This window comes from Apus apus, chromosome 3 (genome assembly GCF_020740795.1).
Source record: "Apus apus isolate bApuApu2 chromosome 3, bApuApu2.pri.cur, whole genome shotgun sequence".
Classification (NCBI taxonomy): domain Eukaryota; kingdom Metazoa; phylum Chordata; class Aves; order Apodiformes; family Apodidae; genus Apus; species Apus apus.
The window spans coordinates 96,997,626-97,023,113 of NC_067284.1; the positions used below are offsets into that span (position 1 = coordinate 96,997,626).

The following is a 25,488-nucleotide window of genomic DNA, read 5'->3' on the forward strand; positions in this document are numbered from 1 at the left end:
TATTTAAACAAGCTTATCTCTGATCAAAGTCTACAATCTGAAATTTGAACAGTGCAGGGAGGGTGGCCGGGTTGGTGAGGAAATCTGCTAAGTACCTATTTATGTGTGTGTTGCTGTCTTAGCTGTGTGCCTGTGGAAGTACAAATGCATATTGCTTCAGAATAATCTTGCAAATATAAATAACTGGCTATTTTAGTAGAAGTACTAAAACCACACTATTATTACTAAATGAAAACAATTTCAGTAAACTTTCCTTTAAGCTATTAGTGTCTTGCATATTCAGGTTTTCAGTTTCTTGGTTTTTTTTAAGGTGAAGCTGAATAACTGTGGAGTTGTTTAAGTATAGCAGAGACTTTGCTAGTACTCAAAGCACACTAACTGGAGCCCATATATTAATGCTTTCAGGGCTGGCATTAACCTATTTCACTGACTGAACCACAGACCACAGCAATAAAGATAGAGAGCTTGAAACAGTTTCTGGAGGTTTTAATTTAGCTGCTTCAGGAGAACTGTTCTGTGTAAAGTTAAAATTATATCAAATGAGTTTGCAAGATGAAGCATGCATGCCACACCTTTTCATTATGTTCTCTCTCTTCCCCCTCTTTTTTTTTTTTTTTCTTCTAAATGTAACTTTGAGAGGCATTTCAGTTTATTTTAAAGCTGAACTAAGTTGATTATTTTATATTAATTGATTTTCTAGTCTCATTTAAGAACTCAGGTTTGCTGAGCTTCTGTTCACAGGACTAAGAAAAAGAATTTCCTGTATTCAATTAATGTGCCATGCAATCAGATATATTTTAATATCATTTAGGGTCTTCCTATGGTAAAGTCTGAATGATGCTTTGTTTCATCATTTTGCAGTCTAAAAAGAAGCAGACAGACATTTCTAAGCTAATCTAAAGATTTTCCTCACTTTTTAATATTACTTTTGCACTCTAGTAACTTCAACTTGCTATTATTGATGAAAGTGTATTAGAAACTTTTTCTTCTACATAGATACCATACCCACTTTAATTTTGTTGGCTAGTTTTATTGACTGGGGCTTGTTACACACACACAGACATGCACAGAGGCGCACGCTCTTGCTCACACACATTCTACTTTGCTCTATCTCAGTTACAGCATAGTCCTACCCAGGGTCGTAACAATGTACACATTACATATTTCTAGCAAACATGAAAATGAATCAAACAGGAGGAGAGATAAGCACAGATAGATTGGAGCCTGTTGAGGAAATAAAAGGCAGTAATCTGTGTGACCACTGGACTACTCTTCCTGGTAGGATTTCAGTGTTCTCTCCCGTTAGTTGCTGTGGAGTGCTGGCTACCCCGAAGTAGTAAAAAATTAAAGGACTAGTAGGAATGAAGTAACATTTAGTGGGACAATTATTTGGTATAACTCCAAAACTAATTGTTTCTGAAGTGGTGTTTAAACCAGCATCAGCACAAGGCAAGAGTTCCTGGCTCACGGCCAGCACCTTGTAATGCATATTAGTACAGATGAGGAGCTCCTAAAAGTTAGGGAGAGAGAGGGAGGGAGAGAGGGAGAATGCGCGTTTTCAGTGCTCACTCTGCATTTGTTTGTATCCTCCTCCTTGCTGAGATTAGAGGAATACCTGTCTAGTGCTGCTTTACTATGATTTCTGCTGAGGCTCAGAACAGGTTCTGGTATTTTTTTAGGTGGACTGCCAGCTGCCGATTTCGCTGTTGACAGTAAAAGCAGATATGTTCCTTGCTCACTGCCATTAGCACTGACCATGACCCTTCACACCAAAACCTCTGGAGTTACCCTGCTTCACCAGATTCAAGGCACTGAACTGGAGACACTGAGCAGACCTCAGCTGAAGATTCCCCTGGAAAGATCGCTCAGCGACATGTATGTGGAGAGCAACAAGACAGGAGTTTTTAACTACCCAGAAGGGGCGACTTACGATTTTGGCACTACAGCTCCAGTGTACAGCTCTACTACTCTCAGTTATGCCCCTACTTCTGAATCTTTTGGGTCCAGCAGTCTGGCAGGATTTCATTCACTGAACAATGTCCCACCAAGTCCAGTGGTGTTCTTGCAAACGGCACCCCAGCTCTCACCCTTCATCCATCATCACAGCCAACAGGTACCCTATTACCTTGAGAACGAACAGGGCAGCTTTGGGATGAGGGAAGCTGCTCCTCCAGCCTTCTACAGGTAAATGCTACAGATCGTTTTTTCTTTAAGCAGATGAACTGAGCAAATTAGAATGTGTAAAACTTTATGCCATAATTTTTTATTTTCGTGCAAGAGACCATGTGATTTAATTGAATCACCCGCGATATCTAGCCCATTAAAAATAACATAGAATAAAACAAAACTGTAATTCGCAGCTCACTGTGACTGTAAGCTGTAAATTTTGAAAACTCTACATAAATGAGAAACAAATTAGATAAAGAGTATGTTTCCTGGAAAAACATAAAATCATATTGATTAAAGAATGGCAAAAGACCTCCCTGTTGTAATATATTACAAATACTGTCGGAAGTATACTGATACTTGCACCATCACACATTTCTGGGTGTGTGTGGTTGTTTGTTTAGCTCTTAGCTTGTAGTAAGAGTATTTTTCTCTGGCTTCCTTTGCAGTGTGAGAAGTGGCTTATATAGGAAGTACTTCAGAGTGCAATATCCTTCCTAATCAAACTGACTCAGTGACAGTATTTCAACCAGTAACCACTTTCCTGAGCTATCCTCAAGATCTATGTACATATTAAGCTTATACATATTAAGTCATAAATCTGGCATGTTGCATTTGAAAATATGAGATTTTAAGGTTTTTTGTATTCCTCAATAGAAGGTGCTTGTGGTTTTATTCTTTGTTGGGGTTTTTTTGGTGTTTTTTTTTGTTTGTTTGTTGTTTTTGTTTTTGTTTTTTTAACTGGAATAGAAGGATAAAATATCTTTGAAGCAGGTAGAATAATTATTCTTGATTTAAATATTTATTGTCTGTTGTGAAAACATTTATGTAATTTCTGAAGTTAGTGGTAGAAAGTCAGAGAGCTGTGGCTTCCAAGAAAATATAGTCAAACACACCAATACCCACACTGTTAAATGTTTGTGCAGTGTTAATAGCATAGTTTAGCATCAGCTTATTATACTGAGACTTACTGAATCAAAGCAAACAGTTCTATTTTTTTCTTCCTAAACTCTGACTGTATCTCATCATTTGAGAGATACAAGTGAGTTTGCTAGAAATTGAATGACTCTGGAAAAGTAAAAGCAAGTTATTCTTATCCTGTTGAGGGCCAGACTACCAGCCTTATTTGCACAATATAACATGTTGCTGTGAACAGCAACATATGTTCTTAAAGACAGTCTAACTCAGCCTAAGAATCTGGTCCAAAAACCCAGATGATGATTGCACTTTTCATAAATGATTAATCAGTTTTGGGGAGCAGAATGAATAAAGACTGGTGAAATAGCAGATAACAGTTATGTCATACTGTCCAACACAGTGATCTGTTAGCTGAATTGATTAAAACAAAATGCATTGTAATGCAACCAAATATGATACCTCTAAGAAGAATGAATACACGTCAGAGCATAAAGATCTTGAATAAGTGACTTGAGAGAGAAACTGTACTTTGCACTATATTAAAGTTGGTGTTGGTTTTCTAGGTATTTTTTTCTTTTTACATGAAAGTCCAGTGAAAAGTGTGTAAGTGATCTTAGATATGTGAGCAGTGGAGCAGTGAGTTTCTGAAGTTGAAAAACAGGCAGAAAATATACTATAGTCAGGGCATTTTACTTCTGGAGGAATTAAAACCAAGAATCACCTGGAAATTGAAGTTAAACTATGGAAATAATGTACTGTTATTTTTAGATAGTAAATTGAAGTGAGGCACTTAAAATTAACATTTTTTTTAGTTTAACTACTGGAGCAAACATGTAAGATCAGTGCTAGATTCTCCATTTCCTGACATTTCTGATCAAGGATGCATGTCTCTCTTCAAGATGTGTTTTAGTCATATGCACTTGATGTGCTTAATGCAGCAGTAATTAGGTGAATTTATGATTTTGGATATGCAGGTGGTTTATCTGCATACACTATTAGACAAATCATTTAACGGCGTAATTCTGTAAAACACATCTTATGTGGATATAAGAAATGTGTGTCAGAGTGCTTGGTATTGCTATCTTTTGTTAACAGGCATGGTACTGTTAGAAAAACATTGGGGTTTTTTTGTTTTGTTTTTTGTTTTCTTCGTTTTTGCAAGATTGTATTTGCAAAGTTATCATCCTCACAGCGTTACATATTAGGTCTTTATTCTTATGTTTTGGCACAAATCCATTCACCAATTTGAACTGGTGTTCAGTGCCTGGGAAATAATGAAATATCTAATCATGGAGTTTAAAAACAAGTTTTTTAAAAATACTGTAATGCATGAATTTCCAATTTGCTTTATCTGTTTGGCTAATCTCATTGGTTTCAACTGGATTATGGCAGAACGGTGGGCATGAGGCAGTGTAATCTGGTAATGAACAAATTGATGCTGGATATTGGAAGATGTCTAACTACCAAAATGGTAGTTTCTGGAACAAACTACCGGTTGGAGCAGTAAAGGCAAAAATTCTCAAACTAAAACCCCTAACAGCATTTAAAATGTGTCATGATCAGTTTATGGTATGGCTGCCTGCTTCTATAATAAGAAATGTAAACTAAGACTCAGAAAAATTCCTCTGCAATTCTTATTTACCTTCTGTATAACAGAATTCTGTTGTTTTGCTTGTAAGACTGAAATACTTGCATTGAAATACTCAGGCAGAAATCTCAGATCCTATGGATTTGAAATACAGATCACGTATTCTGTGATAGAAATAGATAGGACAAGAAATCATTGCAGTTTGGAACTGAAATTATATTCTGTTAATACTAAAATGCTGAAAATCTTCAGTCACAAAATTCAAAACTTACCATATGTGATAAGTAAAGCTTCTACTGTAATTTGATTTTGTTAATGTGTATTGAAAATTGGGCTGATTGCAGACATATATGTAGCTACATATCTGTTAATTTTGAAATTATATTTTATTTCTTTTAAATTGTGCTTCCTTTTCCAAAAGACTTTGTTTCTTCTTGCAGGATAATGATAGATTTCTGTATCTAGCTGAAAAACATAATAGAGAAAAGAAGGATTTTGTAAAGTATGCAAAAAAAAAAATAAACCAATCTCCTCCTTTCTGGAGTTTCTAAATCATAGGACATCAGAATTTGAGAAAAGAGACGAGCTTAATTATTCAACTTGTGCTGTCTCTGACATGGTCCTTTTTCTGTCTGACCTTGTGACAGTTTTTATAGGGAGCCAAATTAAAATACCTTCCCCTTATCTTCCAGTGTCAGTATCTTCCAGTAAGAGGGATAAGGCATAGCACTAGTTATGTTTTTAATTCTCTTTAAATGTTACATATATTTTAGTTTCTCAATCACTTTTATAGTAGGTTTTCTTAGTTAAATGCTGACTAGTAGTTTCTTATTACAGGAAATCCTGTATTCATGGCTCTTAAGGTAGGCTAATAAAAAGATTTATATTGTTCTTCACGACTAAATTGGATTTCTGGCTGTTTCTGGCTATTTCCTTGTGCTTTTCAGCAGGTTTTTGTTCATTCAGGGGAAAACCAAGTAGCTGGTAAACGTCAGTAAATTTCTATGAGCAACAGCAAAGATTAATAATTTTTGTTCTGCCAGTGTGTGATGTTTCTGTGTCGTCCCACGGAGTTTACACTTCTCAGATCTGAAGTAAAACTGTGCCTCTATTTCAGCTGCCTTTAGCCTGCTCTTAGTTTTGCTTTCAAATTAGGCCAAAACCCATATAAAAAGGGACAGCATCTACCAGCTATCTGATGGTGCCGTTGTCTGGCAGTCTTTAGTGAGTGATAGAGGCTGGGCAAATCAGTGTACAAACAGAAATATTAGAGGAGATATCTTTCATTGCTCCCTCACTTTCATTGGCTAGTTTGTGAGTACCTTTTAGTACCTCAGGCTCTGGGTTTAGGTGAATATAATAGCCTATTTATTTAGCTTTAGTCCCAATTATCATATTGAAATTGACACTGAAATATTTTAAAACTGTTGTTCCAATCAGTATGTTCACAGCTCTAATTTTTAATGCTTGCAAAAATTGAGAAAGATAGCAAATGTAGATCAGTCCCTCTTCTGGAATTCATAAATCCATCAGTCTGAAAAACAGTTACTTAACCTAATATGTATTTTTTTTTACCTTGTCTGATTCATCATGAATCTTTCATGCTGCTCATGCTGACTTCTGAACAAAGAGGGTTTTCCCCAATTTTAAAATTAAAGGAATGTTAGAATGAATGCAAAATGCAAATATTTTAAAAAATATTTTATTTATTTAGGTAGCATGACATATTCCATAACATAAAGGAATACTATATAATTTAGTGTTTTGGTTTTGTGTCCTTTATTTTATTTTATTTTTCTCTAAAGCATCAATTTGTTTTCAGGTCCTCTCTTGAACAGTTCAAGCGTTCAGACAGTTTTCTGAAGGAGTGCTCCTCTTTTCAGAGCTTGTGCTGGCATCTCTGACAAGTTTGCAGCAATAGATGAGTCTAATGAAAGAGACAGGAAAACATGGAGTTATCCTATCTCATGAAAATGCTGTAAAGATAAACCTGTTAAATGTTCTGAGATACACGTTACACTTCTGAGGGATCTGTGCAAACCAGCTTTGCTGTTTCTTCAGCTCTTCTTAGGGATTATGCTGGTGTGGATCCTGCTGCAAGTGTGCTTGCACTGTAAAGTCACCAATCCATATTGTTGAGGAGCACGTGTTCTATGCCTCCTTTTGCTTGGGACTATGGTCAGGCAGCAGTGGAAAGAGGTAAAAGAGCTGTTATGCTTCCTCATTATCCACCTTTCTGCCAAGGCAGGGAGATGGATCTTACTTGCTCTCTGAGTTTCTTTTTCAAATATTTTTTTCTTATTGAAGAAAATTTTCTTCACTTCTTTAGCAGATGTATTTCTTGCATAAAATGCAGACCCAGGAAGTGCTGCATATACCAAGTCCTTTCCATGTGGATTTAAAACTTGTGGCTAAAAACATTTTTATTTTTTTTTTCATGCAGTCCATGTGGATGGGGTTCATCTGATTAAAGTGGACACCCATGTTTCTATTAATTTTTCCACTCTTCAGGCATCTGATGCCATTTGAGAGGCCACAAGGTCAGATGGGTCTAGCTACACAGGACTTGCAGTGTTGCTGTATCTTTTTGGAGTAGGAGGTGGGTGTCAGTGAGAGTAACCACCTAGAACACCTCAAATGGCGTGTGACATGGACAACAGCATCAAGCCTTCACATGGGCTCCCTTAGTCTGTGGAGGCAGAGAGGAGGCACTGTGTGCACACACATTGTTTCACTAAGGTACCTGATTAAAATACACCAGGTCCATGAGGCTCTAAAAGTTCATCTTTCTATACTATAAGATGTGGTTAAAGTGACTCATTCTGGTGCGTATATCTACTAGATGAAGATGTATGCCTAGTGATGTCCAAAGTTATATAAAATTAACCCCACCTGTAGGTCTCCTGTTTCTAAAGAGTCAAGGCCTCTTTCAGATAGACACGGCACTATGTCCCGTACGGGGAAGATGGGGAATTGACTCTGTGTCATTGGCCTTGGTCACTCTTGCTCTGAGGCTATTGAAAAACAAACACTGCTGGCCATATCTGCTCTGATAGGGAAAGCATTAGTTGCTGGCACCAGTTCCTTCAGCAACTACAAAGTGAACACCAAATGCCAGTGTTTTTTATTCAACCAACAAGAAAGGCTGGCCAGAGCTAAGGCATAGCTCCAAGCAAACACAGAGGAGAAGAGTCCTGCAAGTGAAATGTGTCCACTTCTTCTAACCAATTGAGATTTTGATTATTTTAGTAACTTGATACTGTTGACAGTGAAATGCTGAAATTAATAATGAGCTCCTTGGTCTGACTGGAGGGAGTTTTCTGTTATCTGTTCAGGCATCAGAACTGCGATTAGAGCAGGGATGCTGTCCTTCAACATTTTCATTTAAAGTGTTGCTTTAGTTGCATTTATTACCAGACTGTTTATAGAATTGGCTGTGCAGAGAAAAGTCACATCTGAGGTTGTACGCTATCCCTATGTATTTGGGTGGCCTTTCCAGTGAACTGCAAAAGGTCATCATTTACCACAGCTCATTAGGAAGCCTGATCAATGTTATGCTGGGCAAGGCAAGGCATTTCTGCTTTTCTGCCAAGCTCAGATTCCAGTTGCTGGGAGGGTTCTTACATCATCTGACTGAAGATATTTATCTTTCTGGTGAGCATGTGAAATTCTGTTTGCCAGATTTAACCTACCACAATCTTACAATGATAGCTGTTAGAGACAAAAAGATCACAGATCTGCAGGATAATCTTCTTCCTTGACAAGCAATTGACAAAAAAAAATTGGATTTGGGGGTGATCAGGGCATATTATTATAATTTTTTACTAGAAAAAAGAAATATGATCCTCAGAAAACCCAGAGCTTAAATATGAGTATCGTAAACATTAATCCTATTTGATAGATGTACAGAACAATTCCAGTGGTTCTTCCAGCCATTGCAGTGACAGTCTTTAGTAATGCCACAACAGCCAGCATCTATATAAATAAGAAAAGATGCCACCCTTTTCCTCATTGTGTGCAAGCCATTAGTAAAAGTTAAAAATTAACAGTAAAGGTTGGAAGTTGAACTAAGAAGACTTTTTAAACAAGCAGCTGGTGGCTGCCATGTATGTAACCACTTACGTTCAGTAGCTGGGATTTCAGTCTACAATGGCTGTTCAAGAGCTCAGTCCATCTCAAATCAGACAGGATGGGTTGAATGAGAATCACTGTGTGCTCACAGCCCAGAGGGCCAGCTGCATCCTGGGGTGCATCAAAAGTGTGCCAGCAGGGCCAGGGAGGTGATTCTGCCCGTCTACTCTGCTCTGGTGGGACACCCCCTGGAGTACTGTGTGCAGCTCTGGAGCCCTCAGCACAAGAAGGACATGGAGCTGTTGGAGAGGGTCCATAGAAGGGTCACGAAGACGATGAAAGGGCTCTGCTACAAAGACAGGCTGAGAGAGTTGGGGCTGTTTAGCCTGGAGAAGAGAAGGCTGTGGGGAGACCTCATAGTGTCCTTCCAGTACCTGAAGGGGCTACAGGAAAGCTGGAGAGGGGCTTTTCACCAGAGTGGGGTAATGGTTTTAAAGTGAAAGAGGGTAGATTTAGGTTAGAATTCTGGAAGAAATTCTTCACCATGAGGGTAGTAAGGTGCTGGGATAGGTTGCCTAGGGAGGTTGTGGAAGCCCTTTCCCTGGAGGTGTTTAAGGCCAGGTTGGATGAGGTTTTGTGCAACCTGGTCTAGTGTGAGGTGTCCCTGCTCATAGCGAGGAGGTTGGACCCTGATGATCTTTAAGGTCCCTTCCAACCTTAACCGTTCTATGATTCTGTGATTCTATAAATATGTCACATTCTTTCTCCCTGTGCTGGTGTCTGTCAATGCCAACTGTCAAAAACTATAGCCCCAGACCCAGGCAGCAGCATCTCTGCAGAGTAGTTGTTGAATGTCACAGTCCACTTCCCATTCATAAGCTACGCGAGTAAGTGGTGTCTTTTTCCATCTTAAAGCTGTACTTCTCCTTTTAAAATTTTTTCAGTGCCTCATCAAGCTGCGGTATAAATGTCCAACTTGATTCCTACTTCCAGTCTTCCCTCCCTCTCATTTTTTACTTGCTATCGTGCAGAGACATGGCTTTGATCACTGCAGCCTACTTCAGTACTGATTTCTGTTAATAAGACATGACTATGGAAGGCTTCATAGGATGCTACAAAGGGGGCATAAAAGCTAGGAAGAAAGGGGAAGGGAAATTTACTGCAACACAGGAAAACTTTCAGTTCATGCTAAATAAAAATAGTTAGGAAGATGCTGCATGGAAAATAGCAGCTGCAGAAGATACAGTCTAGGACTGAGGCCCCAGATTTCAAATCAAGAGACTGAAAAACTCATAATATGCTGGATTTCCAGATAACCTCAGCTGTGTTATGTAAAAATTGGAATATATAATACCTACTGGTTTCTTTCTATTTCCTTCTTTTATCTTATTTTTTTTCTCTTTAAGTGTAATTCAGATGTTCAGGACAAGATCTACTAATTTATAAATCCATGAAAAATATTCCAGTTTATGGAAAATAATTTTTTTTCTCTCTTCAAGTTGATCTGTAATCAGATGGAAGCTTAGGAGGTGCTAACTCTAAAAATCATCATTTAATTTTACTATTGAAGAAAGTACTGTAAAATCTGATCTTTGGCAAAAAATAAAATGTCACATAATACTTTGTCATATGTGTTTTCACTATATAAATCTAGCAAACATTCTTAGAACATTTGTTTTGCTAAGGTATCTTGATCAAGCAGTATCTAGTTATTATTCAGTAACTTCTATCAGCTGGTGCCTAAAGAAAACAAATTCTAATAACTGTTCTCTGCTTTGATTATTAGTTACAACTTGAACTTGACAGTAAGATCTCTGTTTCAAATGATCTATCTCAAAATCCTTGTATCCAGGAAACGGTAGCAGTGGCAAAGAATACTATGGCTGAGAGTATGAGCCAATAGCTTTGGGGAGCTAATACACCGAACAAGAAGTTCATTTGCTTTCATTCTGCAGTAAAATGATATTCCTCCTTCTGCCAAATTGATAAACACAAGCAAGGAAAAATGTGTATGTTGCCAAAATATGAGCCACTGTAGCACTTTTATTACCTTGCAATAGTTCTGTATGGTTTGGATTATTTAGAATTTATGGGTTGAAAATGATTTATAGCTTTGTCTTGCCATGCTGAGAGAAATATAATCCTAATTTTCATCTACAGGGGTATTAATAAGAGATAAAGCATGCAAATTCTTGAAATGGTGGTTCAGCAGAATATTAGGTATCTGAGAGCATGCTAATTAGATTCATGGACAAAGGGTAGTGAGACATAAACTCATATGAATCAACACAGCTGAAAGTTTTAATGACAACAATATCAGAACCAGTACAACTTTAAGGGGCATGTGTTAAGAATATCTGCCTGGAATATTGCAGTTTAAGGAGTCAAACATTGCTAAAGCAAGCTGCACATTGATAAATTAAATTACTATTAATATTTCTTCTTGATCCAAGCAATGAAAAAAAAACAACAAACAAAGTGGGAAGAAATCTGATCCTACAGAAAAATGCTTAAATACAGTGGAGCAGAGCTCCGCTTTATTTACAGGCACGTCTAGAAACACTGCTTATTATGAAGTCTGCCTACCTTCCTTTCTTTTTTGCTTACTTATTTTTGCTCATATTTTCAGTGTTAGATTGTTTTCTCAGGTAATTTTTTCTTAACATTTTGGCAAAAAGGGCTCAACTTTCTAAGTATCATGAAGGAAATTTGCTATACTCATGCAAAAAACCCCAAACTTTGTCATTGAACTGCTTAGACACCTTTGTATTACAGCTATAGCTCTGATATTTGCTAGTCCAGGGATTTTCTTTGTTTGGTTTCCCCCAAAAAGCTTACTCAAATTTAAGCTACAAACTCTTGAAGCATCTCACTATTCAGAGTGGGAATTTGTTTGCATTTGATAGCTAAATTGCATGAAATTTCATTTATCATGCATGTTCCACCCTCTCTCAGTGATTATACATTGACTTGATTGCAAAACATCCTTCTCTGACAAGATGTGTGAGCTACCTCACACATGCACAGCTGCATGGCTTTGGAGCAGGGCTTTCTCTACAGTTATTACTATCGGCCGAGGCAAGTTACTGAGAGATGGGAATATCAGAGTAATTTAAGTTTGAAGTGGCCTCTGGGGATTATCTGGCCAACATCCTTCTTAAAGCAGCATTAGCTTCCATGTTAGATCAGGTTGCTCAGGCCCTTATCCAGTTTTGTAGATACCCAGGAATGGAGATGCCACATCCACACAAGACAATATGTTACAGTACTCCTGTGAAAAACTTTTTTCTAATGTGTAATTACAATACTCTTTATCCAAAGTTATCTTGGATGTGTCTCATCCTTTGAATGTGTGCCTCCAAGAAGAGTCTGGCTCTGTCTTCTTTGTATTCTCCCACTATATAGTTGAAGACAGCAATAAAATCCTCCTTAGCCTTCTCTTCAGGAGACTAAACAAATCCAGTTCTCTCAGCATTTCATAATATGTAATTTGTTCCAGCCCCCTCCTCATCTTGGTGGCTGTCCACTAGACTTGCTATAGTTTGTCAAAGACAGTTTCAGGGTGAAAGCCTCAAACTGGAAGCCGTCTTGCAAGTATCAAGGAGAGGGGAAGAAGCTCTGCTCTCAGCCTCCTATGTTTATCTTAGTACAGCCCAGGATATATTTGCTTTGCTCACTGCCAAGGCACATTGCTGACTCCTGTTCACCTCATCCACCAGGATCTGCATGTCAATCTCAGCACAGCTGCTGTCCAGCTCCTGTATTTCTGCAGGGCATTATTTCATTCCAGGTGTGTGGCTCTGGATTTTCCAATGTAGAACTTGAGATTCCTTTTGGGCCATTTCTCCAGCCTGTTGAGATCCCTCTGAATGTCAGCTTTGCTCTTCAGGACTTGCACAAATCTCTCCCCCCAGTTTGGGGTCATTAACTTGCTAGGGGTACAAAAAACAAAATTCCCCTTCGTCCCTGTTAATGAAATATTCACCTCAGTATTCATTGTACAGGAATACTATTAGTACCTGACCAAATTTGAACTGTTGATAAAAACCTGTTGAGACTAGCAGTCCAGTCATTTTTCACTCACCTTGTAGTTTGTCTGTGTAGCCCATATCTCACTGCACTGGGAAGAAGAAAAATGGCCTCTCTTCTGCTTTTTGTGGCTGTCTGCTTCATCCCTGTTAGTACTAAAGTTGGGCAAAAATTTAGTAAAATGATGAAATTAAGTAAGCTTGCAGGATGGGAAGATGGGATGAGGACTAAATAAATGTGGTCTTGTTGCAGAATAGAATGGGGCCAGTGAATAAATCTGGGAGTCCAGTAAGGTAGAAACTGGGAATCTCTGGTGAGGTTATGTAGTGGGCTGTTGTGAACTGGCAGACAGAACATGATGAAGAAAAGAGTACTATAATAGGAGAAAGTATATATTGTATAAGTACCTGGAAGAGTCTGGAGTGGACCAGAAATGTAAAGTTGAAGGAGAAACTCTGGAAGGAGAATGAGCTGGAGAAAATGAGTGGTATTTAAAAATATGCAGTGACTGAGACTTGATTGGGGACAGGGGCTATAAACAGGACTGAAACAGATCAGGTGCATGTTGCAGCACATGGGGAAATAAAAAGGCTGACAGGGAGAAACAAGGAATATGAAGCATAACTCTTGCATTTTATTCCTGCTACAACAGATCTACCCAGAAGGTAATGGGTTAGCTCGGCTGTTGGTTTGTTCAATAGCCCAAGTGGAAGAGGTTAGTGCTGTAGATGTGAGCTTCCATCACTCCTGAAACACCAACTGCCACTTGGAAGGACTCAATGAGATCCTGTTTTGGGTATTGATTTTTTAATTTCTTTAAAATCTTGGTATTTCTCTTGTGTATAGAGAAAATATAATAAAGTTACATCAGTAAGTTTTTAACATCAACCTTCCCAAAGCTGAAACATGTCATAAATAAGTGTGTGTGCATATCTTAAATTATTTTTAAAAAACCCACAAAAAAAACCAAACCAAAACACAAACAAAAAAACCCCAAACAAACAACAAAAAAAACAGAGGGGTACAGACAGCATTTGATATTTGTGTATTTATTTTTGCACTGAAGCACATCTCTCTCTCTGAAGAGTAAGCTTTTCAGTGCTTTGCTGAAATAAAATCAGCAAAATCCTTCATCAGGCTGCCTTTTCAAGAAGTTCAAAACCGTCCCTGTATAGTCAGCAACAGCTGCTTTATTATTTATTAAATGGCAGCATTATGTATTAATAACTTCAAGCTGTTTCCATGTATGACCCATTTTCTGATTCATATAAGCCTCATTTCCTCTCTCTAACTCACTTTATTGTCAACAAATGTGGATCTGTCTGGAAATGGCAAGCAACCTGAAAGCTGCATTGCCTCAGAGATCGGCCCCACTTCTGCACTGTCTCTCCGGGTTGTTCCAGAATTAAAATTTAGGAGAGCAGAGCTAAATGAGATGTCTTGTTTATTACAGGGGAGGTAATAAATAAGTGAGAACAAATCTCCAATAGCTCTAGTTCATGACCCGAATATAGCCTGGAAATGGTCTTTGTAGGATAGACTTGATAACAGATTACTTGGGAAAAGTCTCCTTGTCCCAGAGAAATGTCTGTGTTTGTCATCAACTTGGTCCTTTTCTGGTGACATCAAGGGGCAAATTAAAATAAATAAGAATGAGATGTGAGTCTTATTTCCAATTCTGAATTCTAGATTCAAAATCAGAGTTTTCATTGCAACTTTATTTCTCTGAATGTGAGAGATATTTAAGACCAGTTTTGTGAGAACTGAGATGCCTTAACAATTATAATGCTAGATATAAATTAGTCCAACTAAAATATGCTAAGTAGAAAAAAAAAAAAAAAAGAAATATGAATCTAATGGAAAGGACATAAGGTATTCTAATGCTTAATAAATCTGAAAACACTAGTTTTACTGTATACCTCAATCATATCAACATAGCTAAGGAACAGAGGTTGTTCTACTGCATAATGTGAATCACTACGTGGGAATCATTAGAGAAATGTTTACAAAAGGTATTGCTGTAATTGGGAAATGAGTGGAGTGTACTTTCCAGGTTTGTTGTCTGTGTTAGGCTCTACACAAAAATTGTCATGGGGAGCAATTAAGTGAAGAGCTAATCTAGCAAGACTATCTTATCACAACCTTGTTGTTACTAAAGAGTATTTTTGCAGGGTGACGTAAAAGATTGCATTAGGAATCTTGCTGCTAAACTTGAAATTACCTTTTTTTTTTTTTTTCCTTCTCCAAAATATTAATAATAATTCCTTAAGCTCTTAAGACAAAGCCTGGGCCAGTTCAATTTATTGCCTGAGAACATGCCCTTTTTCTTTCTGCATCTGTACAGATATATCAAGGGGTTTAGCTGAATTCCATTTGTCTAGTTCAGAAAAGAGAACCCAAACCATTTGTTAGAAGGTGCTTTGAATATGAACGAAATCTAAACCAAAACCTATTTGCAGGTACCTATGCATATCTTATAAACTCAACTAAGAGTTAATGCCTGTTGTGTTTGGTGGATTTTTGTGGGTCTGCAGAACTGCATCATTTTAGGGATGGGTTGCTCTTTATATCTTTTCCTACGTCTTTTTCTCATCTCCTGACTCACTAGCATGTGCAGCAGCAAGCCTTCTCTTATGCACCATGATGCAGTTACCTGTACTTGACTTTTCAGAGCCTGCCAGTGTGCATACACTTGCATCGCTGTTTTATTCCTGTAGGAATCAAAAATAGGTCTCATGTGGCAGTTTCCACTGGGATTTGGGGAGCAGTGATGGCACAATAGTGTGAATGAAGGCCCAATTAAGACATCTATCTTCAGCTAGAAATTCTTCTCTATTGATTTGGCTTTCCATTTTATGTATTATACTTTTCAAGATAATCTGATTAAAATTGGTTTTGGGTTCTGGATTTGGCAACAGGCTGGTGTTGATTAGAATTATTTAGCTTTATGATCTGTAAATCTATATAAATGCATATATGAAATCAAGTGACTATGGTTTTAATCTAGGATATCTAATGCTACCTGCTTCAATTAAAAACTAAGTACCAGGGATGTTAGATGGAGCTATATGGAGAAAGATGGTATAACTTTAAAACCATTACTGATATTTCAAAATATTTTTATTAAGGTTAGAACAAAATTAAAACCAGAACAGAATTAAATCAAAGGACAGAGGCCTTTGGGCAATAATTCAAATATTTTCCTATTTGTCTTATAGAATACTTTTGGTATCCTTTTGAATACATGGCCTGTTTGAAAATCAGGCATTAATTTTGGACATATGTATACCACAGTAAGCCTTGATAAGAGCCTGGTGTTATGTCCTAACCTGCTGCTCATTCACATAATTTTCTGAAACAGCAATGTCTGAAATAGTGTTGGAAAGTTTCAGGACCATTTTGATGTGAGGAAATTTAAATTATAAAAGATAAGAATAAGAATATTATGCAACAAACAGAAGTTGAATCCTGGATGTTGGGTTTTTTCCTTTAATTTATAAGATGTTCTCATAACTGGAAAAGCAAAAAAGGTAAGATTCAACAGGCATTCCTTGTGTCTAGTACACTGGCATTATATGTAATTTGTCTAATAGACTTTTTCCTTCCTTTGTAATTCATAGGACAGGGAGCAATTACTGTCTAGCAACAATAAAAAGTGAGAAGATTAATGAGGTGCTGTATTGTGACACCTCTGAAGCATTTGAGCTTATTCGCTGTTGTTGAGTGAAATGAGCAATGACACAAATAATAAGACATGGATTTGCCAAAACAAAATGCAGCTTCTTAATGTCTTGAAATTGAATGGTCACCAAAGGAGATAGCAAGTGCATGAATTTCTCACAGACCTATTTTTTGCACATTGCAGCATATGTTACCCCCAAATATGTCAATAAGCAGTTTTGCAAGCACACATAATATGCAGTTGGTTATATGAATGTATTTCCTACCTTTCATGAGCCACGTTCTCTTTGCTTACTGCTGCTTGCATAGTGAGCATATGAAAACTTATCTCTGAATAAATAAATTTACCTATTGTGTGATAACTGAGGTAATGTAAATCTGTAAAGCTTACTATTTACTATTTGATTAATTCTGATGATTGGGACACCCACACATGCAGAAAGACAGAAGGATCTGCAGTCTGCAAGCAGGAAAGAGAAGATACAGACAAGCAAGGAAGAGAACATAGTCCAGATTTTCAATCTGCTGTTTTAATACTTTATACTGTTGTAATGTAACCATTAGTCTAATCAACAAAAAAACCGCCACTGAGAGTTTTTCCTCTGTCACATTTATGGTCACGATTGCTGTGCCTACATTAGTAAGCCCACAGTTGAGATCCCTCCTTCTTCACCCTACATTTTCTGGCCTCTTCCTTTGCCTCAAGTCTTGTGATTGTGTTGAACAGAATTAATTTGCTACTCTGGGCCTAAGTGTCTATGGCCAGAAATGAGAGGAGAGCATGAGTGCCCAGTCTGGCCGCAGTTTGCAGTTACTGCTTCTTGGACATAAAGAAAAATGACAGCCTTTTTAGCCTTTAATACTAAATTTTCAGAAGTGATGTCTAGGGGTTACTTAGAAAGGTGATGAACGCTTTCAGCTCTCCTTGAAATGAAGGAGAGCTGCAGAAATTTAAAATCACTGTGAAAATCAGTTTGGCAGTGTTGTATCCTTTATATAATGATCTGTTCAGGTTATCTTTCTTCTTATTTTTTTTATTTTCTATTTCTTACACTTTGAATTATATTTTTAGCATATGTAATTTTCTGTTTCTGGAGATCCTCTCTGACAAGTTTAATAGAGAAATTCTGTCAACAGGGTCTGGCCTTATAAAGCCAGCACACCTAGCAACTGGGCTGCATGGCATTGCCAGACTTCACTGCTCTGTTTCAAACTCTAACATGTTTATCACATGGTTTACTATTCCTTAATATTGAAAGAATGAACTAGCATGCAAAGTTGAACTCAGCACTTTCCAGAGGACAAATGTGAGCCAAGTACCTCAGCTGGAGCAATGATTCTGCACAAACTACACAGATTTTCTGTGCATCCATCTTGCCTCCATTTTGACTGAAAAGACAAACTAAAGCATGCTAGCTTGAGGTCTGCATCTTCCTCACTAGGGTTCAGATCTCTCAAGACTGGAACTTGATAATAATTTATTATTGATTTTTATTAACAGAGGAAGATGAGTATGTAGCACAGGTATTCTATGAGGCTGACAGCACTGGAGTGCTGTGAACACTTGTAGCAGCCCAACTCTGCAGGTGAAATGCAGCCCTTCTTGTATGCAATGACTGGTCATTTGCTTGCCTTCTGTTGTGCTTTTGTCACCAGTCCTTTGATTAGTATCACTCAGCCATATGCTTTTGTCCCATCTGTTTCAATTTCTAGGCTTTCAAGTGTGTGACTTTCAAGTCATATTGAATTTCTGGGATGCATATTCCTTGAACATGGGCATCAACAAGGACTGGTGTCCCTGCTCTGTTGCAGCACAACATGTAGCGTACCAGTCTTGGACTGGCTTTTGTCTGCAGGCTAGGCAAGGTCTGCAGGAAAGTTAATTTGCTCATATAACTGGGATTGTGTGGGTCCCATGTACTAGTAGTTTGGTCTGATTAAACTGGCTTAACACAAATGGCTCCTTATGTGTAGGAATTAACTCCTTTTTTCTTTCACTGCACCCTACATTGTGCACTGTTAGCCAAGGATTGCAGAGAGTTCCTAGGGTTTACTCTTTTGGGGCAAGAACAAGGAGCTGCAGATAAACCACATTTTCTGGGGAAAGTACAGAGTCAGTTTCACATGTGGGTGCCCGATTTTCCCAAGTGCCTAATTTCCTTCTCTGCTGCCCATATCATGTTGTGTCTTCTGTCTAGCCTTTTTCCTGTATTCTTGCTAGCAGCTGGCATAAAGTGGCTTGTAGATGGCCTGGGTGGTAAAGTCTGTGGGGAAAGTTTTTGTGTCTTTTCTGTGCTTTGTATCAGTTGGTTCAAAAGGTCTGCACACACTTTGATGAACTTAAAAGCAGTGCTTTAAGTTTTTACTTCACCAGGGTTTATTTTCCTGTGGCCTAAAGCTCTCTGATTTCTTTGTTGGGACCGTATGTGGCTGTACCAGTGTTTCGTTTCATAAGTTCGTTTTCAAACACATTGTACCCCTTAAAATTACATTTTCAGTTTAAAAATGCTATTTTAAAGAAAAATAGCCATTTGAAATCATAGATTATTTAGATTAGAGTTTTTGAAACAATGTTATCTAAATTGAGATACTGTGTTACACAATCTGCATTCCTTGGTATAAATGAGAACATTTATATCTTTCTTTAAAAAGGTCTTGTTTAATGTTGGTCATTAAAAGATTTTCCTAGGAATTTAATGAAGATTTGGGTAATAGGTTAAACTGTATTCTTAATGTTTGCATCTGAAATATTTGGAAAGAGGGCTTGCCTGAGAATAAAAAGAACACATGAGCCCACAGAAGTCCTATAAAGGCATGCTGAAAGAAGATTTATGACTGATTCCTGTGTTTTGGCTCGCATTTACTTTTGAAGTAGTCTGGAGGTAAATGTAAGAATCTGACTGCACTTCCTGGAACATGCTTTTCCAATCTATCGAGTGCATTTAACCTTTTACGTTCAGATGGTAAAATGGTGCTAGTTTATCTGGATGTTAAAAAAAACAACCAAACAAAAAAAGCCTAGTGACTGAGGAATTCTGAAAAAGGTTTGCTAGGAACAGTGAAACCTGGAGAAAAGGTGACTTCTGGATGTATTATATTCTTATATGAAAGGCTAAACTGCAGCTTTTTAACAAAAAACCCCACCATATTTTGAATCTAAGACTCATATAAGAAATCCAGTGGTATGATTTTTCAGCTTAGTTTTTGAAGCTTAGCATAATTTCAATGGAGTCAAGGGTGACTAGATATTTCTAAAAGTGTGAAAGCTGAAGAGGATACATGCCAGAGATTGTCAGCTGAAGCTGGCCTTTTATTTTTGTGTGTGTTTGTTTGGTTTTGTTTTGTTTTGTTTTTTTTCCATGCTTCCATTTTTTCAAATCTATTTTATTCTTCAGATTGTTTACACTAAAGTGAGATGTCCTCTGTCCACTCCTCCAGAGGGTTTGCCGGCTGTGCCCTCCACTTTGACACACTTGTGGGCACTGCTGATTGCCGCACTCGGGCCCCTGTTGCTTCTGTCCCCAGAGCCCTGCAGCCACACACCAGCTCAATATTGCTGCCAGAAAATGATATCTATGTGGTGTCCAGAGGCACTTTGTCTCTCAGCAGCTTTTTCATCAAGTTTGGCACAATTTTAGACTGTGGATTAAGGTTTTTTCTCAGATTATATGACTCTTCATAGACCAGAGTCTGTGGAATTCTAAACTGAATGAGGGAGATTGTGTCAGAGACAGTGCCCAGGCAGAAGTGTGTCTGGCAGGCAGTAAAAATGGACAGAGAAACTCTTAGCAAGTTTGTTGGTGATTATTTTGATCCTGGGGAATTGGATCAAAATATTTATTTTACTGGTGTTGTTCCTTAAAGAGTAGGAGGATCACCCAGTGATCAGGGATCAAAAACATACATCAAAACAATAATTTGCAGAGATCTTACTTCAAAGATAAACCAGTACCATTAATATTTGAATAAGCAAATAGTATCTGCCAGTTGTTAAAAGGAGCAGAAATCTGTAAGTGGGCCACTTGAAACGTAAGTATGTAAGAGAACGTTTTTCTCGTGCTGCTTACCACAACAGAATCTGAAACATTAGATACGTCTCAAATTCCCTAAGGGAATTCCCAGTCTTGGGGAGACTTGGGAAGAAGAGATGAAGGAAAAAGCTGAAGTACAATAATTGAGGAATTGCTACTGAGGGAAAAGGACTGCAGAGTAAAAAATAATCCAAGAGGAAAAGAAGATCATGAGGTAAACAGAAGTCAACAGAGTAATCTTTTGCAGAAAAGGCATATTTTATTCTGTGGACAGAAAAGCAGATTAGGAAGTCAATACACTGTTTTAGGAGAGACTGGTGAGGCCTCTTTCAGAGTTTTATGCCCACTAAGGGGCAAGCAATGTCCTTATGAGAGCAGCAAGGGGATGGGAGAATTAGAGAGGAGACTGTGAAAGGAAGGCTTGGAAGCTGAGAGGTGGCGTACCAGGAACCTTACAAAGGGAAAATGTGCACTAAAAAGGCAATGTCTGACTTGTTCTCTGGGCTAAGTGAAAATAGCTGAGGACAAATGAGCTTAATTTCCAGCAGAGACGACTTAGGCTGGGCATTAGGTAATAAAGCAGCGAACAGTTCGCAGGGAGGCTTAAATGTTGTAAGGGCATGTTAAAACAAGTTCCCATGGGAAACAGTCTTTCAAGGGATACTCTGTCCCTACTTTATTGAATGCTAGTATATAATGATTGTGGAGTATGTAATTTCTGTAGCTCTGTTTATGTCACTTTCCCATTGAGACCGCAGGCACTTTGGCTACTGGTGGAGTTAGAAGCAACTTCTACACCAACGCAGTCCTGCAGATCTGTTCATCTGGATATGTCTATAGAATTTTTTAGCTTATTATATACATAGTTATTTCATTATAAATGTGTATTGCATAAAAAGAAATGTTTTGGTGTTTGAACATCATCCTGTCAAAACTTTTTCAAATCAGGGTTTCTGCAACATGAATTTCCCACAGAAAATATTTTTTCCTTGAAAATTTAAAAAAGAGGAATTCTGTTGTTTGAACATTTCTCTGCTGATTTCAATAGCCTTCACAACATTAATAGGAGGAAAATAATTTATCTTATTTCAAAGTGAAATTCTGCCAAGTAATATTGTGACATTTATTCCATATTATCGATTGCAGAGGAAAAATGACTGACGTACAAATCGTATAAGGCAAGGCCCAAGATGTAAATGAAATGTCATAGTTTTAAAGGTATTGTGAAGAAAGTTCTGTGTGTTTGGTGAGCTATTTTTAACCCTTAAACTATTTTAATTGTGTTTGGACTTCCTTGAGACATTGTAGTTTTTCTTGTTGACAGTTCATAGCACTCAAAATGAGATGCTTACCACAGAATTTCAGAAATTTTAAGTTCAGAATTTGGTAAAAAAGATATAATTTTGTCCTTTTATGATTAATGAGTGATATGTGGCCAGCAAATGACAATACTAAGATCCCTCAATCCTCCTTTAGTTAAAAATCTCAGTATGTACTTCTGGGGCAGGTCAAAGAAAAGTTGGGTTGTATATTAAGCTTAACAGGAGCTAAGTATTCATGGCAGACTGGATTACAGGGGTACACAGTGAGGCAGAAGAGTGGAACATTCCTGCCCAGGACAGGAGGAAAATAAGTAGTGATGGAGAGACAAAGAGAGCTTTGCATGAGAAGCTTGCAGGGAGTCTGGGCTTGGAAGAAGTAGCCAGGCAAAGTCAGGCCAGGCACTAGAAGAGAGGAGTTTGTCCTTTCTGGACAGGGAGACTGGAACTGAAACAAAAAGCCCAAAGGTGGAGATGAGTGTAAGAATGGCACAAGAGGAGCTGGGTGTGTCAAGCAACACTTGGCAAAGAACAGCTGTGGGAGGACAGGGCAGACATACCCACCAACACTACTGGCAGCAACCTCTGCATAGTTGCTAGCTTTTATTTCTTCTCATAACCAAAGAAGAGTAAAGGACTAGTAGTGTCCCTACTTATATCTGCTAGCAGATATCACTGGTGTCCTCTGCTTCTTGGGAATGAGAGTGGTCTCCTGCCATTGCCTGCTGCCTTAAGGCAAGCGAGAGGTATACCTACATGTCCCGGCCATGTTGTGTATAACTATAAATATGAGATGAAATGATAACATTTTTTTTTTTCTAGTTGTCCTCTTTAGAAGGTGAGAAGCTGCACACAGAAAAAATGTTAAATGCAAACTTGTGGTTTTTAATAAACACAAATTAAGGTGACCTGTGCAAATCTTATTTGTTCCCTTTGTGCCTTTGTGATTATGATAATTAGTATTATTTTCATAATTATGAGGTAATAATAAGTGGACTGCTGTTTCAATATATGAAAAGAATCAAGTCTGGAATGTGTCATATTGATATAGTTAAATAATATTGCTGTTTGTAAATTCTAATTTCTTGCAAAGATTTAAAAAAATGAATGAGGCAAAAATGTCAAGACACAGTATGTGAAGACAGCTAATTGCTGGCCTGTCTAAATTCTCTGTTTAATTTTGCAGCAAATGCTTCTGTTAAGTTCAGAAATAATTTAAATCAATCACCTCACAAGTTCTCTTGTGTTGTATTGTAATTTTTATTGTGCTGAATATAAGTAAGTTCCACAGTTTGATTTATGTTAAGTGTTAAACATTTACCCTTGCAATTGCAGACAAGGGAAGTAGCACTCTGAACATTCAAAATGCTGTTTAATGGTGAGTACTTAAGAAACTCAGGATGCATATAACACAGTGTATACTTTTGACCTTAAGCTCTCTGTCTCATTTTTTATCCTTTCAACTCTCAAAGGTACTGGAAAAATACATTTATTAGCACCTGCCAACAGTTAAAATGCTACAGTGGCATGGAAATACCAGAAGCAAATTAATTCTGATGTTATAACTGAATATGAGTAGAGTGCTGATAGTAAGGCACCAGACACTGAACAGACAAAAAAACCCCCACAACAACCCAAAGACAGAATAGCTGCTCATTTAATAAATTCCTTTTATGCACTGATGAGTTGTTGCCCTGTGAAAAGTATCATAATTAAAGTTAACGTACAGGAGGGATAAATGAAGGTTTCAGTTGCATTTGCAAGGTGCTGTTCAGCCATACACTGTATTTAAAATCTTAATCTTCTTCTAATGTATTTTCATATAAAGCATGTATGTGGGTGTTTCTACATTCACCTGATGTACAGAAAAAAATTATTAACCTTCTGTGCACAAGAAAGAAGCCAGAAAATTACCAGTGCTTCAGAACTGTTTGAATGCTGGGCTACTCCATGAATTACAGCTCTATCACCATTCTGCACTTCAGACTAATGAAAATCATCCTGTAAATTAGTTGTAGTTTGGATTCCAGCAGCACAGAGAAACAGAACAGAGCCATTTTCTTAGTATTTTTCCAAAGATTTTTTGTATAAATTTAAATTCGCACTTATAAATAGACGGGTCACTTTCCTCTTTTAAACCCACCTCCTTCCCCCATGCCATACCCAAGGAAAGCTTCCACATTTTTCAGAAACTTGGATAAACTTCTGTGTTGTCAAGGGGATCAGCTGCAAAATGAGTAGTTTACATTTATAAACCATGGAAAACTGATCCCAAGAGTGGAAGCAAAGAAGAGGGAAATACAGAAAACATCCAAATTCAGATATTAGTCATGTGAACAAGAAGCCTTGGCTTTCCTTCCTGTCACCAGAGCCTCCAGGAAATGTGACTGGAGACGCCAGGGACCACACAGTGCCTCTGCATAGACACACCTCTCTAGACTTTAATCCAGTCTGCAAATACTAGGGACAAATCTGGAAAAAAAAAATTAAGGGAATGAAATTTATACTGACTTTAGCAAATAGCTTTAAAGGAGATATTTCTTCACCTATGGCACAGTTTAATTTTTGCATACCCACATGTAGCATTTCAATCAGTCATTTTAAAATTAACCAGAGTCAAGGATGAAAGAGGATGATAAAAATAACGCCAAATGAAATGTTTAATTTCATGTTGATTAACAAGTTTTGATGACCTAAGAAGATAAGCTTTTGTTTTAAGATTGACAGAGACTGTCCTCAACAATACCCTTTCTTGGTCAGTACTGAGCTATTTTTCCTAAGTTATTTTACTTTAGTTACCAAATAAAAATATATTTTATTCTAGTTCTAAAGAAAATATTCCAGTGTCTTCTGACTATAAAATACATTTTCTTGTACATTGTGGAATGCTCCTGGTTTGAGGAGGAAGAGAGTTTATCTGTGTGAGTGAAAAGTGCTTGGAGTTATGGACCAGGAATCACTCGCAATTAGGTGAGCCCCAGTTGATGTTCATCACCAGCACGGTATCAGTCAAGGAGCGATGCCAGCTTCCAGCCCCACTGCTGGAACCCACCCTCATTGCTGCAGAACTTCTTGTGCCAACACTGGCATGGGTCCACCCCTATCTATCCTAAAATACTCTTGTGATTCTGTCTATTTAATATACAACTCCGTGTAAGACTTTCTCTCTGCATTGTCAAGTTGTATTTAGCTTAATTACAACCCTAGGCATTTTGGGATATTTGTTTTAAGCCCACATTTCCATTTGGATGGCATATGATTTCTTTTCAGAGTCATTGAAGCTACTTCCTGAGAGTAGAGTTTTGAGTTGTTTAATGCTGGCAATTTTGTCTTTGTATACTTATTAATTCCTACTGCAGTACTTCTCCTTGAGATGTCTTTTAGAAATATTTTCAAGCACTTCATTATGTTCAAATAATCTTTCGAAATATTTTGTCCCATAGGATAATTCACATTCACAGCAAGTTAATTTCATATTGAATAGTAGAATGGTGTTATAAGTCCAATGTATAGAAAAGCATTCTTGTTAGACCGTGACTGCACTTGAAATGGCCCTCTAGTTTTGAGCCTTTTTACACTGGGAACTTCCATCCATTCTGTTAAGAACGATTTAGGAGCTGCCGTCACGGTTCGAGCTTGGTTTGCAGTTGAAGCCACCTTATCTCAGGGCATGATTACCTTGTTT

General features: G+C 37.7%; 1 protein-coding gene across 1 annotated transcript in view; it reads left to right on the plus strand.

The window, feature by feature from the left end:
- The window catches only part of ESR1 (estrogen receptor 1), a 162,960-nt gene that overhangs the window by 47,075 nt on the left and 90,397 nt on the right, over nucleotides 1–25,488 (plus strand). The window contains 1 exon segment of the mRNA XM_051613565.1: nucleotides 1,680–2,184. Within this exon segment, the coding sequence (XP_051469525.1) occupies nucleotides 1,757–2,184 (428 nt within the window). The 5' untranslated portion in view covers nucleotides 1,680–1,756.